At 39.3% G+C, this 22,176-nt stretch overlaps 1 protein-coding gene across 1 annotated transcript; it reads right to left on the bottom strand.

Moving 5' to 3' along the window:
• Nucleotides 1-3,689: 3,689 nt before the first annotated feature.
• LOC128199184 (uncharacterized) lies at nucleotides 3,690-13,490 on the bottom strand. Its single transcript, XM_052887569.1, has 2 exons — nucleotides 10,607-13,490; nucleotides 3,690-3,865 (listed from the first exon to the last, which is right to left on the bottom strand). Exons 1-2 carry the CDS (start codon nucleotides 13,488-13,490, stop codon nucleotides 3,690-3,692), a joined length of 3,060 nt encoding a protein of 1,019 aa, XP_052743529.1.
• Nucleotides 13,491-22,176: the final 8,686 nt, after the last annotated feature.

The following is a 22,176-nucleotide window of genomic DNA, read 5'->3' as shown; positions in this document are numbered from 1 at the left end:
CAGATTGACTGTGAAAATAGCCTGCTACATCAGCCGCTGAGTGAGGTTTTTGATGAGGCTCATAGTTAGTTTGTTACTTTAAGTACATACAGTTTAATAATATTGAGACAAAGGAAATTTTATATGACACTAGTTGAAGCCGCGCGGTTTTACCCGCGTGGTTCCCGTTCCCGTAGGAAAACGGGGATATTATAATTATAGTCTATACCCTTCCTCGATAAATGGGCTATCTAACACTGAAAGAATTTTTTAAATCGGATCACTAGTTCTTGAGATTAGCGCGTTCAATCAATCAAACAAACTCTTCAGATTTATATATTAGTATAGATTAGTATAGATGCAACACGATAAGCTTTTATACAAGCCAACATACAGCTAGCGAATAGTCAGCCACTCAGCCAGTCCTGTAGCTAACAGGTACATTGTTGTGGAGTACATCCTCCGCCACGGCGCAAGACGGAAGCTGAAATATTAACGACGCGGTTATCTTTGATCCGTTCTAATTAATAGCTTTAATTAAATATTCCGCCACCGCGGGCCCCCCGCCCCGCGCCGCCCCGCGCCGCCGCCGTCACGGCAAGCTTCAAATTATTATGAACTTTGAACCATGCTGTTTGTAGTTGTACCATATCTATCTAGCTATAATAAGATACTGGAAACTGATGTCTTTGTGCGAAAACTCAGTTCGAATTGCCGACGGATGATATAATTTGTTTAAATGGCAACTTCGTACTCTATAGCTTCGCCACTTCGTTCGTAACACTCCCGATGGTCGGCGCGGGCCGCGGGGCGAGTAGCGATGAATTAACCCGCGACTGATGCACCTCACTTCCCCACACGTACGATTTCATACCCGCGCAGTCTTTCCCCCCGTCGCCCGCATGTCATGGGAGTGTTATCAGCGAACTTGCCAGACTAGTCTTTAGTAGTCTTTAGGGTCTCAAAGTGCTGGAATGACGACCTCGCATGGTAAAACACATATATCCCACTAGGTGGACTGCAACGTTAATTTCAAGAAGCTGGATGTCAGCGGCCTAGTACTGAGAAATGCTTACAAAAAGGCCTTTGAACATTCATTGGCATTCTTTATGTTATGACTGACAGTGTTGCACCATTTTACCATGATTGGTTAAAAAAATAATCACACGTTTTACTTAATCTTTTTCATTACGATAAAATAAACTAATCTCATGAACTACGGTTCGATTTGAAAAATTGTTTCACCGTTAGATAGCCCATTTCTCAAGGAAGGCTATAGGCTATATATAATCTCCGTATTCCTACGGGAACGGGAACTGCACGGGTGATACCGCGCGGCGTCAGCTAGTCTATACTAATATTATAAAGAGAAAAACTTTGTTTGTATGTTTGTTTGTAAGGAATAGGCTCAAAAACTACTGGACCGATTTTAAAAATACTTTCACCATTCGAAAGCTACATTATCCACAAGTAACATAGGCTAAATTTTATTTTGGAAAAAATAGGGTTCCGTAAGATATTTAGGTTTTTCGGACACAACGTGTTAAAAACCAACCAGAAAAGTAAGATAGGGGTAGGTAGGAGTAGGGTAGGGGTAGGGGTAGGCTAGAGGTAGGGTAGGGGTAGGGGTAGGATAGGAGTAGTTGAAAGTTTACATCGAGTTTCACGCGGACGAAGTCGCGGGCGTTCGCTAGTAATTACATAAAGACAATCAAATGAAATGGTCACAATGAAATGGTACAACACACGGCTTATTGCGCAACGCGCGACAATCCGCAGCTTACCGGCGGATGATCCGCATCCGTCCGTTGTGTCGCGAGTGCATCGTCCGGCCGACGATAACGCGACGATTGTTTCGCAGTAATTGCAGTAATTGCGCGCGGACAATTATTGTAATGTTAATGAAATCAAGTGGGTAAACTTTAACCGTTATTGTGTTATGAAATAAAATTGTAAATTAACGAAATGTTTACGTTTAATGTTTTACCGAAGTTTTAATTGTACGAAGCATTTATATTTTAATTTTATCGTTGAATTCGGTTTTACACGGAGTTCAAACTCTGCAAAGTAGTCCATATTCATAAGCTTCAATTGCTCGACGGTAAAGGCTCGGACTCAGCACTAGAATGTCATAGGTTTGGTCCCCGTAGTATAGACTATTGCCGAACCAACTTTAACAACACAAACTTAAACTACTAAATTGGACGGAAATAATCTGCTACGTACTCGCTTTTTTTAATTTATACCTACTAGAGATAGGGCACTAGCGCATCAAAACTGAGGCGGACAAATGTTTAATAATAATATATAATTAATTATCATAATTGTCTTCATTTAATTTAGTCGCTTTTTAAACAACGTAAGTTATTTAAACACATAATACCTAAATATCGTCTACAATGACGAGTTGTGGGTTTAGGAAGTGTAAAAACTAAATATACATAAATATATAATGTAAGTAAACACAAAACTGTGGATTTGTGCGCTCAGTGGAGTCGCTAAATTCGGATCACTTTTTGCGGTGATTTTGTATGCGTGAAACCTATCTATAGTATAAAATAATCATTGCTGTGGCCTCTAAAGCAACATTTTGCGGGGCCTGCGAAGACCGTATCCTACTCGAGAAATGAACCGCGTCTATCACTGAGACATAGTGCTTAACCTATGCATCAAACATACTATTCAGCACGAAATAAAACAATGCTGCTTAATCACAGTAGTACATAATAGGCGGTAGTACTTCCCCATAAAAGCATGTCATATACTTAAATGTTCCTAACAATTGACAAAGTCGAACACTGATCGGGAATTCTCCCCAACAACAAAGTGCATGTTCCTGCAATAATTTGAGCTTTGCAACTAAGCGACTAGTTTTAAATATGGAAGCCGAAAGATATGAAATATTCAACAAAACATCGCCGAGTCTCTTTGTCGAGTCGCCGGCGGGTGTAAGTAAAACGTGGAATTGGGATAAGTGAGTTTTCATTTTTAATAGGTTAATGGGTAAAAGCTTTCGAATTTTGGGTCCAAGTGCGCCGGGTTACAAAGGATGACGTTATTTTGTGGCACTCGGGTCAATCTCAGTTGATTTAAAAGTAAATTATATTGAAGCTATTTTTATACACTAAAAAATTTATTCGGCTTAAATATAATTTCATTCTGTTAAAGCGAGGGATAATTTTAATTCAAAATACCACATTATTTTCAACAATTTTATTTTTATAACTCTTATATCCTATAATCTCATAATTCTGTATATAGGGCAGTGGAATTGTGGATACAAGGTTATCGGAAAAGTTTCACTGCTTATTTGTCGTTAAAGTAAAAGGAACTCTTAATTCTTTATTGGTCCATGCAAGTTTTGATAGTTGGTGTGCGCGATAAATTATTTAAAATTTAAAATTTCAGTTTTGATAGAAACCTTTGAGTTTTTTAGCACCTAGTTGTTTTTCTTAGTTTAGAAGTAGAAGAAGATATAAAGTGTGCCCGAGACCAGATAAAATATATTATGAACTGGCAAACAACTTGCTCATAAAACTCCTATTATGCGTTACATTATCTACAGCTCTCGGCTTCGTAATTTAAGAGTTATGTTTGGATTTTTTGGCACGAAACAACGCCTCGTAATATTTTGGAACGACGTCATCGCTCATCGCGTACAGATATCCAGCGCGTGACAATTATTATATTATACAGGTCTCATGGCGGTATTATGCGGGCGCAGTTAGCGGCAGGCGCGGGCGGCGGGCGGGGGCGGGCGGGCGCTCAATCAGGCGGTCTATCACAAAAACTGTAAGTTGGCGAGTGCCGGCGACGGGCCGCGACATAAATCCCCACAGTGCGTAGGTAACCGCCATAAATTCCCTCCGCAGCGACCCGCCTCCGCCTGTGGTGCAAACCATGAGACGAGAAGCCTTTATATTACAACATTTTTTTGTAACGTTTGAAATAAACATTTAAAAAATAAGTCCTAAAAGTCTTCAGTACGCTGAACACTCTTAGAGTGGGGCTTGCGTGCTCATAAGTAGCTTTCACTTTTGATGTGCAACTGACAATTTTTTAATTATTGATTTAGTTTTTAACCGACTCCAAAAAAAAGAAGGAGGTTCTAAATACGACGCGCATGTTTTTTTTTTAATGTTTGTTACCTCATAACTTCGTCATTTGTTACGCAATTTTGTAAATTCTTTTTTTGTTTGAAAGAATATAATTCCTGATTGGTCCCATTTTGTTTTCATAAAAATCTGTTAAATAGTTTTGTCTTAAAATCAAAATAACTGAAATATGTCTTTGAAGTCGGTTCCATTTTCATGTTAAAATGATTATTTAATAAATGTCTTTTAAACATGGTTAATATTCTGTTATTCTCTATAGTTCTAAGTTAGCAGCTAGTGCTTGGAGAGAACATTTTAATAATTTAGTGGGCTGGGATCGAACTCAGGACTCGGTGTTGAGCCCGATCCCTTAATCGTGGAGTTATTGATGTATATTACTTAAAAAAAAATAACTTAAACTTATACGGAAGTTGAAAAATTGTCTTTCTATATTTATATTATGTCTTTAATATATTTCAACCTTTATGAATAGAAGGTAATGGCCGTGATAGCCCAGTGGATATGACCTCTGCCTCCGATTCCGGAGGGTGTGGGTTCGAATCCGGTCCGGGGCATGCACCTCCAACTTTACAGTTGTGTGCATTTTAAGAAATTAAATATCACGTGTCTCAAACGGTGAAGGAAAACATCGTGAGGAAACCTGCATACCAGAGAGAGATCTTATTTCTCTGCGTGTGTGAAGTCTGCCAATCCGCATTGGGCCAGCGTGGTGGACTATTGGCCTTACCCCTCTCATTCTGAGAGGAGACTTGAGCTCAGCAGTGAGCCGAATATGAGTTGATGACGACGAATAGAAGGTTCTGTTGCCAAAAATTTAACTGTGTCAAATTTTACTACCTTCAGATTGCGTAATATTTCTAAAAATATACACAAAGTTTTCTCTTCACGTTCAATATAAAAATATAATAAAAATACAACGCTGATCGCTTGTAAATTAAGGACCACTTAGCCAGAGGAAGCTCAGCACCGAATAAAGATAACGTTGTAGAGATTCAGAGAACACACTGACATGTGCTGGGAAGGCTCCGTTGGTTGGTGACGTCACAAACTGATCAGAGTACGTAAGTTGTCCTAAAATGGACTCTTGGACCGCTTAAAATATAGGTTTTGGAATTTGACCTTTTCTAAGGAAAGGCCAGCTAACCGCTAGGAAATACCTGCGATTTCATTTGCGTTAAAGTATTATCATACGAACTTTCTCTCCCTTTATAAATTTAAGAGTAAAATTCTAATAGCCGCAGTCGCTTTTATGTGATGAATGCGAATGATGGTGATGATGAAACGAATGATATATCACTAATACGGTCAGTTATACTTCTATATAATACTTATAATCTGTAGTCTTTTGTTTCTACGTTAAGCGAAAACCACCACTTTTTAAAACAAATATGGGTATTAAACCTATACTAATATTATAAAGCTGAAGACTGAAGAGAAGTTTGTTTCTTTGTCTGTTTGATTGAACGCGCTAATCTCAGGAACTATTTGGTACAGGTCGATTTGAAAAATTATTTCTGTGTTAGATAGCCTATTAATCGAGAAAGGCTATAGGCTATATATATTATCCCCATATTCCTACGGGAATGGGAACCATGCGGGTGAAACCGCGTGGCGTCAGCTAGTGTTGTTATAAATTATGGTTTTATTACAGCGGCCACTAGTAGTCATATTAAAGAAAAGAAAATAGTTCAGCGTAAATTACTTCACTCTTTTTTCGTAAATTTCTCGTATTGCTGAAATGGAGAAAAACGGAAATGTTTAGGAGAAAATCTCTATTGATACATTTGACCCACGTATCAACGTTTACGTAGAAAATTTCCCGCCTTCACCCTTCGCCACATACTCGCGTCAATCGGCCTACATCAACTTGTTACAACCCACGCTAGAAATGTAGCATCAAGTGAAAATCAACCTTATTTTCTAAGTAATAAGATGTAATATTAGAGGTTCTTGTTGAATTTAGGCGCGGCGCACACCTGCGACCGGCTATTCGTCAACAAATAAATCGAGTCCCTAAACCAAGGGAAATAAATTGCGATGAAGATGTGTAAAAAAGTGTTGTTTTCCCGTTACGTGCGTCGGTTTAAAGTGGTCGGTGATATATCGGGCGCACTTTACGGCGTGCGGAGAGAATGCCTTTGTCGAATTTGTGGTTCAATATATCAGCACACTCGCGTAATATCGTTTTTATTTTAATACAATTGTTATTCTATAAGTTACAGATATAATTACTAGATATATTTGTTTATGACTTAATAAATAGTATGTAACTGCCACCCGCCACTTAGTTCACCTGGAATTAATATTTTTCGGACGAATTTGCCCTCGTATATTTATTTACAAACTTTGAAACATTATTATATCCAGCATAATATCGAAATTATTAAAACGGGTCACAGTTGTCGATATAATAGACAAACACTCTAATATTATGTCTTGGCCATAAAACGCTTGCTAAGAAAAGCCAGTGTCTTGGTCCTGGCATAAAGACGTACTCGTAGTACTGCCTACGACGTAGACAGGTCTACGCTGGCTGTGGCTACGACGTAGTCGCGCATTGTATCCTATTCGAAACAAGAAGGTACGAGTATTTCGACGATTTTGACGCGTCCTCATTCCTCTATTCATTAACTAAACGATTTTGAAATAAACATTTATATTTTAGTGCCTGGTTTTAGCACTCCTTTAGAATAATATGGAATATATCATATTGTCATAATAGTATGTCTAAAAAGATCACACTTATAATAATAATAATAATACTTTATTTCAAGCTTCAAAAGGTTCATAATTATGTTAGTAAAAATAGAATGTGTTAGTTACTTATAAACTAACTTATATACTTAAACGTTAACTTATGACAAAAACTTATTTACAATGTTTACTTGATGCTAAGTAAGTAACACCTACTTGAGAATATCTACATCGTAAAATGCTGACTAATATCTCAAGTAAGTGTTTCTTCGCAAAGAGTCAAGTTACTACCTACTCGTACAATGTGACATGAGTAGCTTTACCTTTATTCTAAGTTAATCATTCAAGCACAAAATGTCATAAATAAATAAACACAACGTATATTCTTCATTCAATATTCACCCGTATTATTATCACAATAGATATAATTTTAGCGTGTAAATATGCTTCCGAAAGCAGTTTAACCAACAGTTTATCCAATTACGGACAGTATTAATTCTTGTCACAAGTTACTCGTTTGGACCGCTCAGAGAGTTTGCAATAAACTGTAGATCGGATAAAAGGCGTGATATTTGCTAGTATTAAATTTTTTTAATCTAACAATCATAACCTATAAATCATTTTTAACATGTCCAACTGTCTTAGATTCATTTTCTCTAACTAACATATTTTCTTAAAAAGCTAATAAAATCACTTTCAACTGATGCTAATGATATGCATTAAAGAAAACGAGTGATGTTGCAGTAGCACTATCTTGTCATCTACTTAAAAAAAGTGATTTTGACTTTAATTTTCTAAAAGTTACAATAACAAGTATTCTAATGTATCACTGGAAATGGCACCGTTAATATGTAACTTTAAACTACATATATCTGAATCACTATCAGCATGGTAGATACAATCAATACGCGTATTTATTATGTTTCTACATTCGTTTGCGTTCATTTAACTTATACTAGGTTAAAGCAACGCAAACGGATGTACAAAACTGAATGTTTTTAAACCTATTTTGTCCTTTTTATAACTATGTACAATATCCAGGCGTCGTTTGTGCCATTCTACTGGGTAATGGGGAACACGGTTATGGGTTAAATATACGGGTTAAGAGTTAAACGCAACTTATTTTAGGTTGAGGCCACGACCTAGTTGTGTTCGCGATTATTAAGAGCTTTTTTGTAAGTTGGAAATTGATTGAAACACTTTTTTCGAGTACCTTTTAGTGTTTCTGGGTCAGATTGCTGACTGAAAGTGGCTTGTACCAATACGTATTAGTAAATTAATAGGGGAAACCCTCGCAGTTACATCCACGTGGTTCCCGTTTTCGTAGGAATACGGGAATATTGCCTACAGCACTCGGGGTTAGTGTAGCTTCCCAATAGTAAACGAATTTTTCAAATCAGTTCAGAAGTTTCAGAGTCCATTCGATGCAAACAAACAAACAATCAAATCTTTCCTCTTTATCATATTAGTATTAATAGATAGGTTGAGATAGCTAAAATGATTTTATGGTTCTATTATACATAGCAACTGCTTACTATAAAGTGAAGCTTTATAAACACTGCACAATGGTCGTTAGACGCAAAGAGTATAAACGAAGTACAGTCGCGCCGAACGTCGGTATCGGTAATTAATTATTTTATTAATTATCAGGATTGCGGTCGATAGTTTCATTAGACTGTAGCTGTTTGTTCGCAGTAAAAGCGTATTAGTTTGTGTTTGACATCCCATTAGCTTATCACTGCATTGTTATACAGTTCTGTTGCCTGACAATAATTGCTTGTTATGATTATTATATTATTACCGACAAATATAATTGGCAATTGAATTAAAAAAGAATAAGGTCGATTAATCCTTGAATTAGGTACATATAATATATTTAATAAAGAATAGAATAGAACAAGTGTTCTGAATAATACAAGTGGTTAGAGCAAACTTATTGAATGTATTGTAGACATAGATAAAGCGGTAATATATTGTCAGCAATTTATAAATATTTTGCTATTGCTTTAGCTTGCACGATTAGATAATATCATTATTATTTGAATTTTTAATCGCCGCTGCATTTGTTATAAAAACATTGAAAACTATAAATTGTTGTAAAAAGGTACCTTTAACCGAGTTGTGTCTAAAATTCTCTCAACTCTTTTGCAAAAACTGACACTAGTATTAATTAAAGTTGATCTTGTAACACACAATCAGCTAATGATTATGATCAGATCCGAATGACGTACAGACGCATAGTGCCGCCACATACCGCCACATACAACCACATACCGCCACATACGGCCACATACCGCCACATACCGTTGAGCGGCTACTGGGATTATCTTTGCAGGAAGAAAACTCAATATTTCATACATCAGTGAGTGTAATAAATCTCAATAATATAGCCTTGTTTTTCCTTACACATGTAAGCGAATCACCTGTTATTTCCATACTTCACATCTGTCATACGTACATTACATCTGTGACGTCTCGTCTTGTGTGCGGAGGGCGGAGGGACAGTGCTCCGCGCCGCCTCGACTGAAATGAATTTTAATGCGCCACGCGTTCAGTGCTAATGGCCTCTTAAGTGGACAGACAGACGGCTCTCTCTCAGATACGGCACTAAGATTATAATTATGCAACTTTGCTGCACATTTTCACTTGCTATTTTCTTATAATTACAATTTTGCACAGCTGCATGTGAAAAACTATGTGAATATTTTGTAGCTATAATTAATGCAAGTTCCTCTAGTGATAGATGAACTTAAATTTATTACAGCTATTACACATTTATTTTTATTATACCACCTTAATAACACATATTCAGCTTACTGTTGAACACGAGTTTCCTCTAAGAATGAGAGGGCTTAGATTTTTTTAGCAATTTTGTAGAAAATTAAAAAAAATCTCAGGTATGCGTGTTTCCTCACGATGTTTTTCCTTTACTCATTGATACTATTATTATTATACATGCATTCTACTCTCACGCCCGGTACAAAATAAATATATATAAAAGCCAAAGGGAAAATAAATAAACTTACTTAAATACACAAAATAAATAAACTTAAATATATATTACATAAATACATATATGCACCGGGCGGAGGATTCACCCCGGCAGGGAGACCAAACGGCCGGGGGTCAGGGCGACAGGTGGAGAAACCGGCGGACTATCCTAGCCGAGTCCAGCAAGACCGCTTTTTGCATCTTGCCTGCGAGCGAACTGCCACAGAACCCCAGCCGCCTCAGATGGTGAGCGAGGCTGACTGGGATCAAACCGTTGGCAGATATGACGATGGGGATGATTTCAGTGGACTCCACATGCCACATGGCGGTAACCTCGTGAGCCAGATCTAGATATTTACGTTTTTTCTCTGTCTCAGCTCTCACAAGGTTCTCGTCATATGGAATTGTGATGTCCACTAAAAACACCCTCGACTGTGCCCGGTCCAACACCACGATGTCAGGCTTATTCGCAAGAATAGTCCTGTCCGTGATAATGGACCGGTCCCAATAGAGCCGGACTCCGTCGCGTTCAAGCACTGGCACCGGTGTGTACTTGTAATAAGGCAACCTCTGGTCCAGGAGACCGTACGTCAGAGCAAGCTCTTGGTGAAGGATTTTGGCTGCTTGGTTGTGTCTGTGCAGATACTCAGTGTTGGCAAGAGCTGAACAACCCGAAAGGACATGTCTGAGTGACTCGCCGGGATGGCGACAGGCTCGACAGATGTCGTGAGTGCCATCCTTCAGAATGTACTTTCGGTAGTTCCGCGTCTTTACCACCTGATCTTGTATCGCAAAGACAAACCCTTCGGTTTCCCCAAAGAGGTCACCGAAGCGCAGCCACTGCACAGACGCTTTTTTACTGACATGGGGCTCATGAAGAGCCTTAAAAAAGCGTCCGTGCAGCTCCTTCCCCTTCCATACGGTCTCCCGGTCAGAGATGCTCTGTACCACTGGTTTTTGCCATTCGCTGTTGGCCAAGGATAGCGGGGTGAGTCCTTTATCACATGCTATGACTTCTGTATGCATCGGGGACTCCCTTTTCGTCTCGAAGTAGGTCCTGAGGCTGCATATCTCCCGATTGTGCATGGTCTTGGCGCTAAGTAGGCCTCGACCACCACACTTTCGGGGGACATACAATCTCATGACAGACGATTTTGGGTGATGCATACGATAGAGAGTCATAGTCGTGCGGACCCTTCTATCCAGGACGTCTAATTCGGTCTGAGTCCATCTGAGCACGCCAAAGGTGTACATGAGAACAGGCATGACCCAGCCGTTATAAGCTCGAATCTTATTGGCGCCCGACAAATAACTTTTACAGATCTTTGTCAGACGTCGATAAAAACCCTCGCAAACTGACTGTTTCATGTCCGCCTCTTGCACCCCTATAGATTGTGACATGCCCAGATACCGGTAAGATTCAGTTTCAGAAAGGGTCTTGATGTTAAGCAGGTCAGGATTGATCCCGACCGTATGAGTGACCTGACCCCTCTCCACATGCAAGACCGCACACTTGTCTAGTCCCAGCTCCATTCTGATGGAATTGCTGAATCCCGTGGTGAGATTCAGTAATTCCTGCAGTCGGGTAGCATTGGGCGCTAGCAGTTTGAGGTCGTCCATGTAGAGAAGGTGAGGCACTTTTGTCCCTCCTCTCCGAAACTGAAAGCCTGTTCCCGAACCCTCTAGTAATGTACTGAGAGGATTCAAGGCCAAGCAAAACCATAGTGGACTCAGACAGTCACCCTGGAAGATACCCCGGCGTATCCTAATCCGGTCATCGGCAGCCGCCAACCGCTCGCCATGGAGACAAAGGATCGTGCTCCATTGCCCCATACATGACCGGAGGAAGTCTTGAACTGTACAATCGATTTTGTACAGCTCAAGGACCCTCAAGAGCCACGAATGAGGCACCGAGTCGAATGCCTTTTTATAGTCAATCCAGGCTGCGGCAAAATTCCGGCGGTTGCGCTTGACCAATTGGCCCGCGACGGAGTCGATGAGAAGGAGCTCCTTGGTACCACGACTACCACCCCGACATCCGTTCTGAGCCCCAGACATGATGTTATTATCGTCTACATGACGAGTTATCTTAGAGCTCAGAACGGATGTCAGTGTCTTATAGATGGTAGTAAGACACGTGATGGGGCGGTATTTTGAGGGATCTACGGTGTCGGTGGTCTTTGGAGCTAAATGAGTGATCCCGGTGGTGAAAAGGTTCGGGAGTGTCCCTTGCTCGAGAGCCTCTTGGAATTGGCGAGCCAAGGTGACATGGCAAGTCGAGAACGCCTTCAGCCAGTAGTGATGCAGTCCGTCGGGCCCCGGACTTTTCCAGTTCGCGGCCCGCCTTACTGCACCAACTACATCCTCCGTAGAGATGGCGACTGGGTTCATCGGCCTGATTGCGGCACATGTCTCCTCTATCGCCGAAATCCAAGTACCCTCATCGTGCTCTACCTCTCTTGACCATATGTTTCGCCAAAAAGCGATAAGGTCAGCCGGATTCGGCTGTGGAGAGGTAGAACAGACTGCAGGACACTCCAATCTGTTGTAGAACCTTTTCTGATCACTCGAGAAAAGACGATTTTGCTGAAATCGCTCAACTCTTTCCGAGTATCGTCGTATGCGGTTCCCCCATGCAGCGATTTTCTGCTTCAGGTCGTCGATGCGCTCCGTCAGTTTTAGGGTTATGTCCGGCTGATCCAGCCTAACCCCGAGCCCGTTAAAGGCTATTCTGACGGAGCGCACAATCCTTGGCCTTCTATTGCCCAACCTGAAGCATAGCAGTCTGCCAATGAGGCCTCTGGCAAGGGTGATACGGCGTTCTATCCTTCTCTTCCAGGCTGGTTCTGCTCTGATGTTATTAACAGAACGCCCCGGGCGTCCAGGTTCCTTGGTTTTGATACCAATGAAACGGTGGACGGTTAGGGCTGCCCCGAAAAGGATAGAAGCCGTATCATCCAGACCAGTGCTGCCCGCCAGAAGTTGGGGCAGCATTTTGTTGACAGCCTCAATGACATCCCGCGTCGCTATATTTAGCGCAATACGGGAGAGCCGCGGACGATTCTCTAGAGGAGCATTACGGATTTCAGCAATCGTCTCTTCTAGGATCCTTCTCATCCGCTCTAAATCAAGGGAGACGGTTCCCTCAGTGTCCTCCTCCTCTGCATGCAAATCTTGGGACATAGGTTCAGTCTCTTCGCGGACAGGCGCCGCCGGTGAGACGATTTGCTCTGCAGAAGAGGTTGGCACTTCGGGAACAGCCTCACGTCGTAATCGTTCGAGCTCGGTCGCGTTGAAGATGTTAGAACGCTGAATAAACCGAGCTCGATCTGCTAGGTTCTGTTCCGTGACAGTTAAGTGCGGCTCAAGCAGCAAGAACTCGCGGTACATTGCTGCTCGGTAGCCAGTCCGTCCGGTTTCTCCCCCTGTAGCCCTGTAGTACGCGCGCATGACATTTTTATTCATGTCGCATGTCCATTTCATGCGCCGTACGCCACCAGCGGCGGGCTCCGAAGATTGGGCCCTAGGGGACCCTGTCGAAGCCAAGCCCTCTGATGGGGATGATGGAAGTGTCGACCGGTCAGGTGGTAGTGCCGGTCGACTATGTTGGCTGGCGGCTCGCATGCTGCCACGTCCAGCGCCAGCCCCAGACGCGCCCTGGCGGCCCCCAGGTAGCGGCCCTAATCGCGCTCTCTGTTGTTCCATCATCATATTTTTTAGGGGGGGGTGAGTGGAGGTTACATCACCCGGGGTCCACTCAGGTCCCCGAGGAGGCTGTTTTTTTAAGCCAGCTAGCTTGATTTCGGAGAACCAAAAGATACCAAACGGTTCTCCGATGTCCCTTAGTCGCCTCTTACGACACCCTCGGGAAAGATAGGGGTGGCAACATTCTAATCTGCCGGTGCCACACGGCGATTATTATTATTATTATTATTATTATTGGCGGGCTTAGGGTGATATTAATCATGTACATTACAATCAATATTAGATGAGAATCGTAACGAATGGAATCGAAGGTTAACGCCATACTTTAAACAAAGCGTCTCATTAAAAGGAGAAAGTCCCGGCAATTTTGTAACACCACCGATCGTATCCAGGTAAATTTAAAATTAGCAGCTGATCAAATTAACTACTAAACCAACCAGGCAGTTTCATACGATTACGTACCTATAGAGTACATCAATATTAAATACAACCAAATATATTACTCAGCATTGCTTTGCTCGTAGCGTTAATACAGTAGTGCAAGTAAATGCATTCACTCAAGACAACAGTCTGTCAGCTCAAGCGCCATTAGTGCCGAGTGAGCGCTCAGTCACACCCTGCACCCTGCACCCAGCGCTTTCACCCGTCGCGCGGTGGATGTACAATATCCACGATCATAGACACCCAATTAAACATTTCATGTTACAGCATCTGATTGTTACATTTTAATGAAGTCTTGTTCTATTGTTCGTTCACGAGAAAACAAATGAGTGTGTCATGATTTTGATTATGATGATTATGATGATTATTTTATATAGAGACAAAAAAACAGTGTATTTTTGAGAAAAACATTGTCGTATCCTTATATAGATAATATCCTGTTACTACTCCCATATCAATTTCAATCCCAGTGGGAAATACCTACTGTGTTAGGGCACGACAATATCTAGCGGGTGGAGATCGAACCCGTGACTTTTCGGTGTTCAGCCCGGCTTTATTATTTATTGTGGAACTATTCAGAATTTAAAATTGTAGTGCATATTTTTTTTAAATAAAAAAAAATCGGCATAATAACGTCACACGAAAAAATCCTTCAAAGTTACGTCCCACACAATCTCCAGCATCAGAGTATGTTGACTCGACAATTGAAAACATTGCAATCGTACAATGTCGACCAGAGAATGGAAAAAGGTAGACAATAGTGAACACGCTAATAGAGAATCAGGGCGAATCTCATTGTGATAATTAACGGAGATAACAAGAACAGCGCCACTGATCGCACACAGTGGCGCCCGCGCGCTGTATTCATTATGTTCAGACGCGGAATTACTAACACAATTAGCGGAATAACGCGGAATAGTGCGGAATACCGCCGCATTGTTGCTATTGTAAGTAATGGCGGATTATCCGCGGGCTCACGCTGCGCTGCGGCGGTGAATGCTGAGTGCCTTGCAGACGCCGCCATTTGCAATCGATGAATCAAACTGTTCATTATTTAAATATTAATATTAATACTCTTAACATATGCAAATTTTGTTTTATTTCTATTAATTTTTATTCAACGACAAGTAGCCCATTTCTACACATTGGCGGTACGTCTTTGCCAAATTTCAATAAAAACACGATTTCTATTTGTTATTTTCGCTAAATATCAAAAACAGATTAACTACTTAAATAGGATACTTATATTTGCAAACCTAAAGCTACAGTCAAAATAAATAAATATAAATATATATAAATAAATAAAATATAAATGGATACCTAATTTCCAATGCGATCCGATAAATTCAGATCGTACGACTATATTCCTCATTCGAAATGTGATTTTTATTGATGCGGAAACAACTTTAAGACGTGTACCATAAATAGTGTACTACTGACTATATTTTGTAAATCAAACCTAATTAATAAGGTTGTAATTTTGTTCTAACCCAACAAGTTGTGACATGAATTCAAAATTTTCATATTACTTTTTTGAAAAGCCAAAAAACCCTCACATTTGAATATTTGTATTTCAGTATCATCCTTTCAACAATCTTTCGTGTCCGGCAAAATTTATACTTGGAAAAATATTTACCTACTCCGCGCGGGCTTGGGAGAACATTTTTGAAAGGAGTTTTTATTACTCAAACTACTCGGGAATTTGTAGAAATTATTCGCAAAAGATGCTTCTCGGAAGATTGCTTTTAAGAAACTTTAATGAGGTACTTTGATCTGTAATTATTCCACTCGGCGCTGCTCGCACTGCTCGGCCGTGGCTCGGCGCTCAGTGCGAGTGCGACACCTGGGATGCTTGTACTTTGTTATACGACTTCAAAAAAAGAAGGAGGTTTCTCAATTCGACCGTATATATATATTTTTAGCACTAGTACTACAATACCGGTAATACCGGTAAAAGGTACAATTATTTGTTAGAATAGCATTTATCTATATAAAATTTAAGCGTATCATCGTGCTTGCTCGTGTAATGTAGTTGTACTTACTTATGGTAACGAATTTTTAATCTTTTTTTTATTCTGTACAAGTTAGAATTTGACTACTATCTCACCCGATGGTAAGCGATGATGCAATCTAATATGGAAGCGGGCTAACTTGTAAGGAGTACCTAGGATAAAAATCCACAACCCTTTCGACACGACATCGCATCGGAACGCTAAATCTCTTGGCGGTACGTCGTTTTCGCTAGCCACGGCCGAAAAATCCCATTATTACCTTTAATGGTTGCACTGTTTTTTTAAAGACGAATGATTGATTAATTTGTAATGTAATAAAAAAATTTAATTAGTCCGAAAGTACTGTTCAGGCGAACTGTTTCGATTTTTTTATGAGAAGTTTTTTATAAGAAGTATAATAAAAAACGTTCAATACCCGACTCCGATGAGCAAGTAATGTTCGACATGACAAACTGAATCCTTTAAAATGATTAAAATGCGAAGTAGCAAGCGACTGTGACCCCCGCCCCCGCCCCCGCCCCGCTGCAACTGAAGCGCATTTTTTTAATTAAACATCAACGCATCTTGATACCTCTCCAACTGTGCCTCTCTACACCGAGCCGCGCCTGTCCGAGTGCTAGGGATGCGATCGTACTGACATCGATATAATATCGATATTGTGAACTAGCGGACAGCCGCGAGATTGCATTGACTTCAATGTAATTTGTTTAAAGCCTTGTAAGCTTATCGGCTGTTTCATTATAAAAACTACGTACTTTCGGAAGCTCAAAGTGTTGATTTATTAGGTTTTAATGGTTTTGATGTTAATTGGACAACCATTAAATTTAGAAATGTTTCCATTGTAGGTTACTACTAATACGACAATCACTTAATTATTATTTTACTGCTTCTTAATAAATGTTTAAAAGGTATAAAAATTTCATGAATATTAAAATGTCATAACAGAAAATTAAAAAGTTTTTATTTAATTTTCGAATCCATAAAAGAATTGAATAACTGTAAAATTATCGATAAATAATTTTCGCTCATCTCTACGCTTTCGTTCGATAAAATTATAGCTTTTTATTTTAAATCATACTGCGGATATCTTAAATTAATTTAAATAGAATTTTTTATGCATTCATTTAAAGTTTTCGCATAATGCGGAGTGGCGACGATACCACGGTACTCGACGCGGCTCTACATTATAGAAGATGCATGCTTTACGAAATGTCCCACGAATTCATTTATAAATGTTAACGACGATTAAAATAAACATAGGTTTCAAATAATAATTAATAAAAACTTCAATTGTTATATTGAAAATAATAATATATAGGCTGAACCTAAAATAATTTCGGCTTTTAAAACATTTATTAAATTTATATTTCTATAACATCTATACTATGAAACTTTTCATCAATTTGTATTTATTGTGTAAAATGTTAAAGTGCTGAAACGAGCTGACGATCGTTCTGTTATTTTTACCCAATTGTTACATGAAGAGGTTTCCCTCGCATATCATATATGTTTTCTTTAATAAATTTTCCGGGCACGCGGAAAAAGAGGTTGTTTATTCAATCTGTGTTGTATAATTGGGGCGAAACGTCATGTGGGAGCGAGTTGATATCACTTGAGAGTTTTTGCGAGTCGGTTCACTAACCCGGTTACAACTACAAGCTCATGCATAAATCAGTTCGCTGAACCCCCCGCCCCTCTCCTGCCGCCGCCTCCCCCGCCGGCGCGCGATAACTTCACTGTGATGTTGTTATGACTTCATCTCGACTGAGGATGCTGGGAGATTTAAACTCCAATTGAAACCACCTACGTCAACTTTTTAATAGACCTCCAAAAGAGGCGGAGGTTCTATTCTGAGATTGAAATTTAGTCTGTGCACAATATCAAACGCGTACTTACGTACTATTGAGCTTTCTGATTTTGTTGTTTTGATTTACAACAAAGTTTGTTAATGTTTCCTCGTAGCATAATTTAATTATCAAGATATAAATTAATTTGATTTGAATTCGATACCATTACACTTATAATATGAATGCGGAAATGGGTTAAGTGATTTATTTTAACATATTTCCGGCTTTATTAGTAAATATTATGCACTTGCAAAATGAGGATTATATTTTACTTTTTCACGCGAAAACCAATTGATCAGATTTTGATGAGGGCGATCAGGTCATAATCAGGGTGTTTTGTAAGTCTGTCTAAACATGATAAACAGGAATCAAATTTTCAGACGGTGGTTATACATATAAAATAAGGAAAGAAAGGAAGGCTAAAGCTAAAGGTATAAAGCTAAAAGTATAAAGGTATTTATATTAATATAAAGGTGTTGTATGATGTAAACAGTATATGTTGTAAAACCTACTGTTATTTCTATTATATGTTAATGATTTATCTGACGCAGTGGGATGTAAACTTGTTCAGTTTGCGGATGATACAACTCTAATAATACAATGCAAGAATAAAGATAATTTGAACAGGAAGTCAATGACAGTTTAAAAAATATTGTTGATTGGTTGAGTCAAAATAACTTATCATTAAACATTAGTAAGACTAAATACATGCAATTTCTGACATATAATAGTTCACCCATAAACATTAATATCAAATGCAACAATATGAGTATTGAACAGGTAGATCACACTATATTTCTAGGAGTAGTATTAGATAAATTTTGTAACTGGAAACAGCACATTAACTACTTATGTAATAAATTGGACAGATTTGTGTATGTTCTCTATAAACTTAAAAGGGTTACTTCAAAAGAGGCAGCACTCAATGCTTACCATGGATATGTCTCCTCTCTCTTACGCTACGGACTTATCTTATGGGGCAATTCGGTTGATTTCATAAAAGTCTTTAGAATCCAGAAAAAATGTATACGGTGTATATGTGGAGCAGATCCTCTACAGTCATGTAAACCATTGTTTAAAAGTGAGAAGATTCTTCCTTTGCCATGCCTTTATATTCTGGAGCTCTCTGTCTTTGTCCATAAACATAGAAATAATTTCTTTAATATGGAAGACATTATGGCACGTTCTAACAGATACAAAAATAAACTTGTAGTGCCAAGGCAGAGAGTAAATATATTTAAAAATAACACATATTGTATGGCCATACGCATATACAATCATATTCCAGAGAGTTTAAAAAGGGTTAGATGCTATGCAATTCAAAGGAGGAATGGTCAAAATACTCTTACATAAAGGATATTACACAGTAGCAGAGTTCCTTAATGACAAATTATTTTATATCAATAAAATGTAAATGTATACTTAATGTTTTGACAGTATTACTTTCGTTTAATTTAATTTTATTATTTTTGTTATATGACTTTAATTTATGAAATGATATTATAAATGATTGACAGTTCTAATATTAGTAAATAAAAATTATAATAATGTACTCGGCTTGCACGCCTATGAGGCAGATTGTGTATGAACATTAAAATGTAACAATATCTGTATATGACCACATTCTGGCAATAAATGATTTATGATTATTATTTATGATTAAAAGTGCGTCTTATCAACCCATATTCGGCTCACTGCTGAGCTCGAGTCTCCTCTCAGAATGAGAGGGGTTAGGTCGAATAGTCCATTTTCCTGACGATGTTTATCCTTCACCGTTAGAGACACATGTTATTTAATTTCTCTAAAATGCACATAACTGAAAAGTTAAAGGGGCATGCCCCGGACCAGATTCGAACTTACAACCTTTCGGAATTGGAGGCAGAGGTCATCACGGTTCTTCAAATAAATATCTAATGGAGTGCGTGGTAGGAACCTTCAATCAACCAATCAACCATTTCTTTGAAAACAAATCAGTCATATACCTATACCTACGTTCTGCTACCCCAGTAAAGGGGTGGTCGTTAGTTTAGTATAAAAACTTTTGGTCCCGAATTCAAAAATCTTTTTACAATAAAATTGAATTCGTCAGAGTAAGCTTGATTAGTTTGGGCGCAATTGGAGCCAGAGCCGGAGCCAGTTCCATTTGCTGCATCACAGGACAATGACGAACTCATGAATGAGGAACGCGAACGGCTTTCAAAAATTCCCAACCCCATTCGAGTAAAACTATATAGCTAGCTTTCAATCAAATCAAAATCTTTTTTTTTATTTTTTAATCGATAATAACGTTAAAATTAACTTTAAATGGTTATAAACATATTATTTTAAAGCAATAATGGTAGCTTCGTTGGGATAGTAGTAGCTTAGTATCGTTTTTTGGTTCGAGTGAACTGACTGACTGACTGTGAAGTACTAAGTTTTCCTTTTGTGAAAAGTAAAGTACACTCAAAACAAGTATGACGGTGCACAGAATATAATATGTACGAAGGCAGATTTAGCTCGCACCTCTTCTTAGTGTCAACAGTTTTAGTGTCGCCGCACACGGGCCACACGCGACAACCACAAACGTAGCCACAAGAAGCAAGAAGGGGCCACAAAAGTATCTAAAGCACGCGACTTGTGACCGGTGGTCGACGCTTGCGGTCGGTGGCTGCTACTTTTCGACTCTAACAGGTTTACTGAGATAAAGGAGAGAGGGGTGCAGAATCGCGCAAGTGGCGTGTGTGTGTGTGTGTGTGTGGCGGCGTTTAGTGGCCGGTGCGGGCCACAAGAAGTGAGCAGCGACGATTGTAGCGTGTGGCGGCCACCGACATCAACTGTGTGCGGCGAGTTCATATAAAATGTGTGAAAAGTACATGAAGTATGCCGGTAACGGCGTTTTGTGGTTGTGGCTGGTGGCCCGTGTGCGGGGGCCTTAATAAGAAACCCAAGACAAACTTAGCCAGGTAAGTAATTTTGTCACACAGTTTTATTTTAACTTTTATGACTTTTAACTTTCATGTAAGTTTAGTTTATATGGTTTGTACAGAATTCGGTGACGAGAGTATTAAAGCCGCGATGTTCTTCGTGGAAACATCCTGCGACAGTAACTCAAAAATATTTTTGTAAAGTCAATGTGGCTTACAACTTTGCTCAAGACGACTCAGAGATTTACAGCCAGCGCAGCCAGCGCGGCGGAATGAGCCAGATAACCGGCGGCTTTAGCATTTATACATTTCTGTTACGAACTTGTTTACTGCGGAATCTTTCGCTCTACGGATCTTTTACGTTGTGCACATATTTTGAGAATTGCTAACCTTACTGCCGCGTCGAAAATATAGGAACGTTTTGTGATATCAAATACCTGTCGCATAACCTTTTAAAAATAAAGATTTTGCAATGGTTAGATTTACTATTAATTAATTACTTTCTTGATTCCTGCGGTTTCATCCACAAAACTCCTAGTCCTGTGGGAATACGGGGATCAAGTGTTAGCCTTTGTTACTCGGATATTTGTAATTATGATTTTTTTAATTGGTCTAGTAGTTTTGAGTGAAATCTTAACAAGCAAACTAAAACTTAATTTATAATATCAGACTAGAGTTTAGTATAATAAATCGGAGCTACAGTTGCTAACATAACTGCAGCACCGGCGCGAGGTCGAACCAAATCAATTGAGCAACTTCCGATAGACTCACACAGAGCGCTTTTAAAATCACATTACCGAGCATAAAGCTTACTCCCGTGCGCCGGCCGCCGGCCACTAATGGGGAACTTACTCCAATTATTCCGATCGCCGTAAACGATTGATCTCATATTTTTTACCGCAAAAGTTTGCGGAAAATGAAGTGAAAACTTGGCAGTCGCCGTGCGGTGCTAAATCATTTAGCGGTTGTGGCAACTTGGGCTGGATAGCTTAATGAATACGATATTACTCGATTATAGGAATTAAGGAGAAAAGTGTTTCCTTTTATACATTTATGAATTTGTATGATGTTTGTTACGATTAAACGTTTTTCTGTTTTACTAACTTAGGTATAAATATAATTTGTCATGGAAAATCCTCACTATTTCAATGTCCTTCTCCTGCAGGACGCAAAACTCGTTCCTTAAAGCTAAGGGAAAGCTTAGATCCAACACACTGTTCCAGTGTTGATTGGTGGGGTTTCGATGATAATATTTGATTTTGTACTATCACTATCAGTTGTTAATGATCCCGACGAGAACTGGCGCCTTTACGTCTTCATTGAGACAAGCGGATATGGCAATACCAACACGCATTTCGATGAATAATGAAAAATCTCATATTACACACTCAACCCAAGACTTGAACCCAGTACACAGACACAATTTCAATTAGCATGTTGTTTACACCTTTTATACACACTGCGATGCAGCTGCTTGTTTTGCATT

Source organism: Bicyclus anynana, chromosome 19 (genome assembly GCF_947172395.1).
Source record: "Bicyclus anynana chromosome 19, ilBicAnyn1.1, whole genome shotgun sequence".
Classification (NCBI taxonomy): Eukaryota; Metazoa; Arthropoda; class Insecta; order Lepidoptera; family Nymphalidae; genus Bicyclus; species Bicyclus anynana.
The sequence above is the reverse complement of the archived record's forward strand: the minus strand, read 5'-3'. Positions and strand labels throughout refer to the sequence as shown.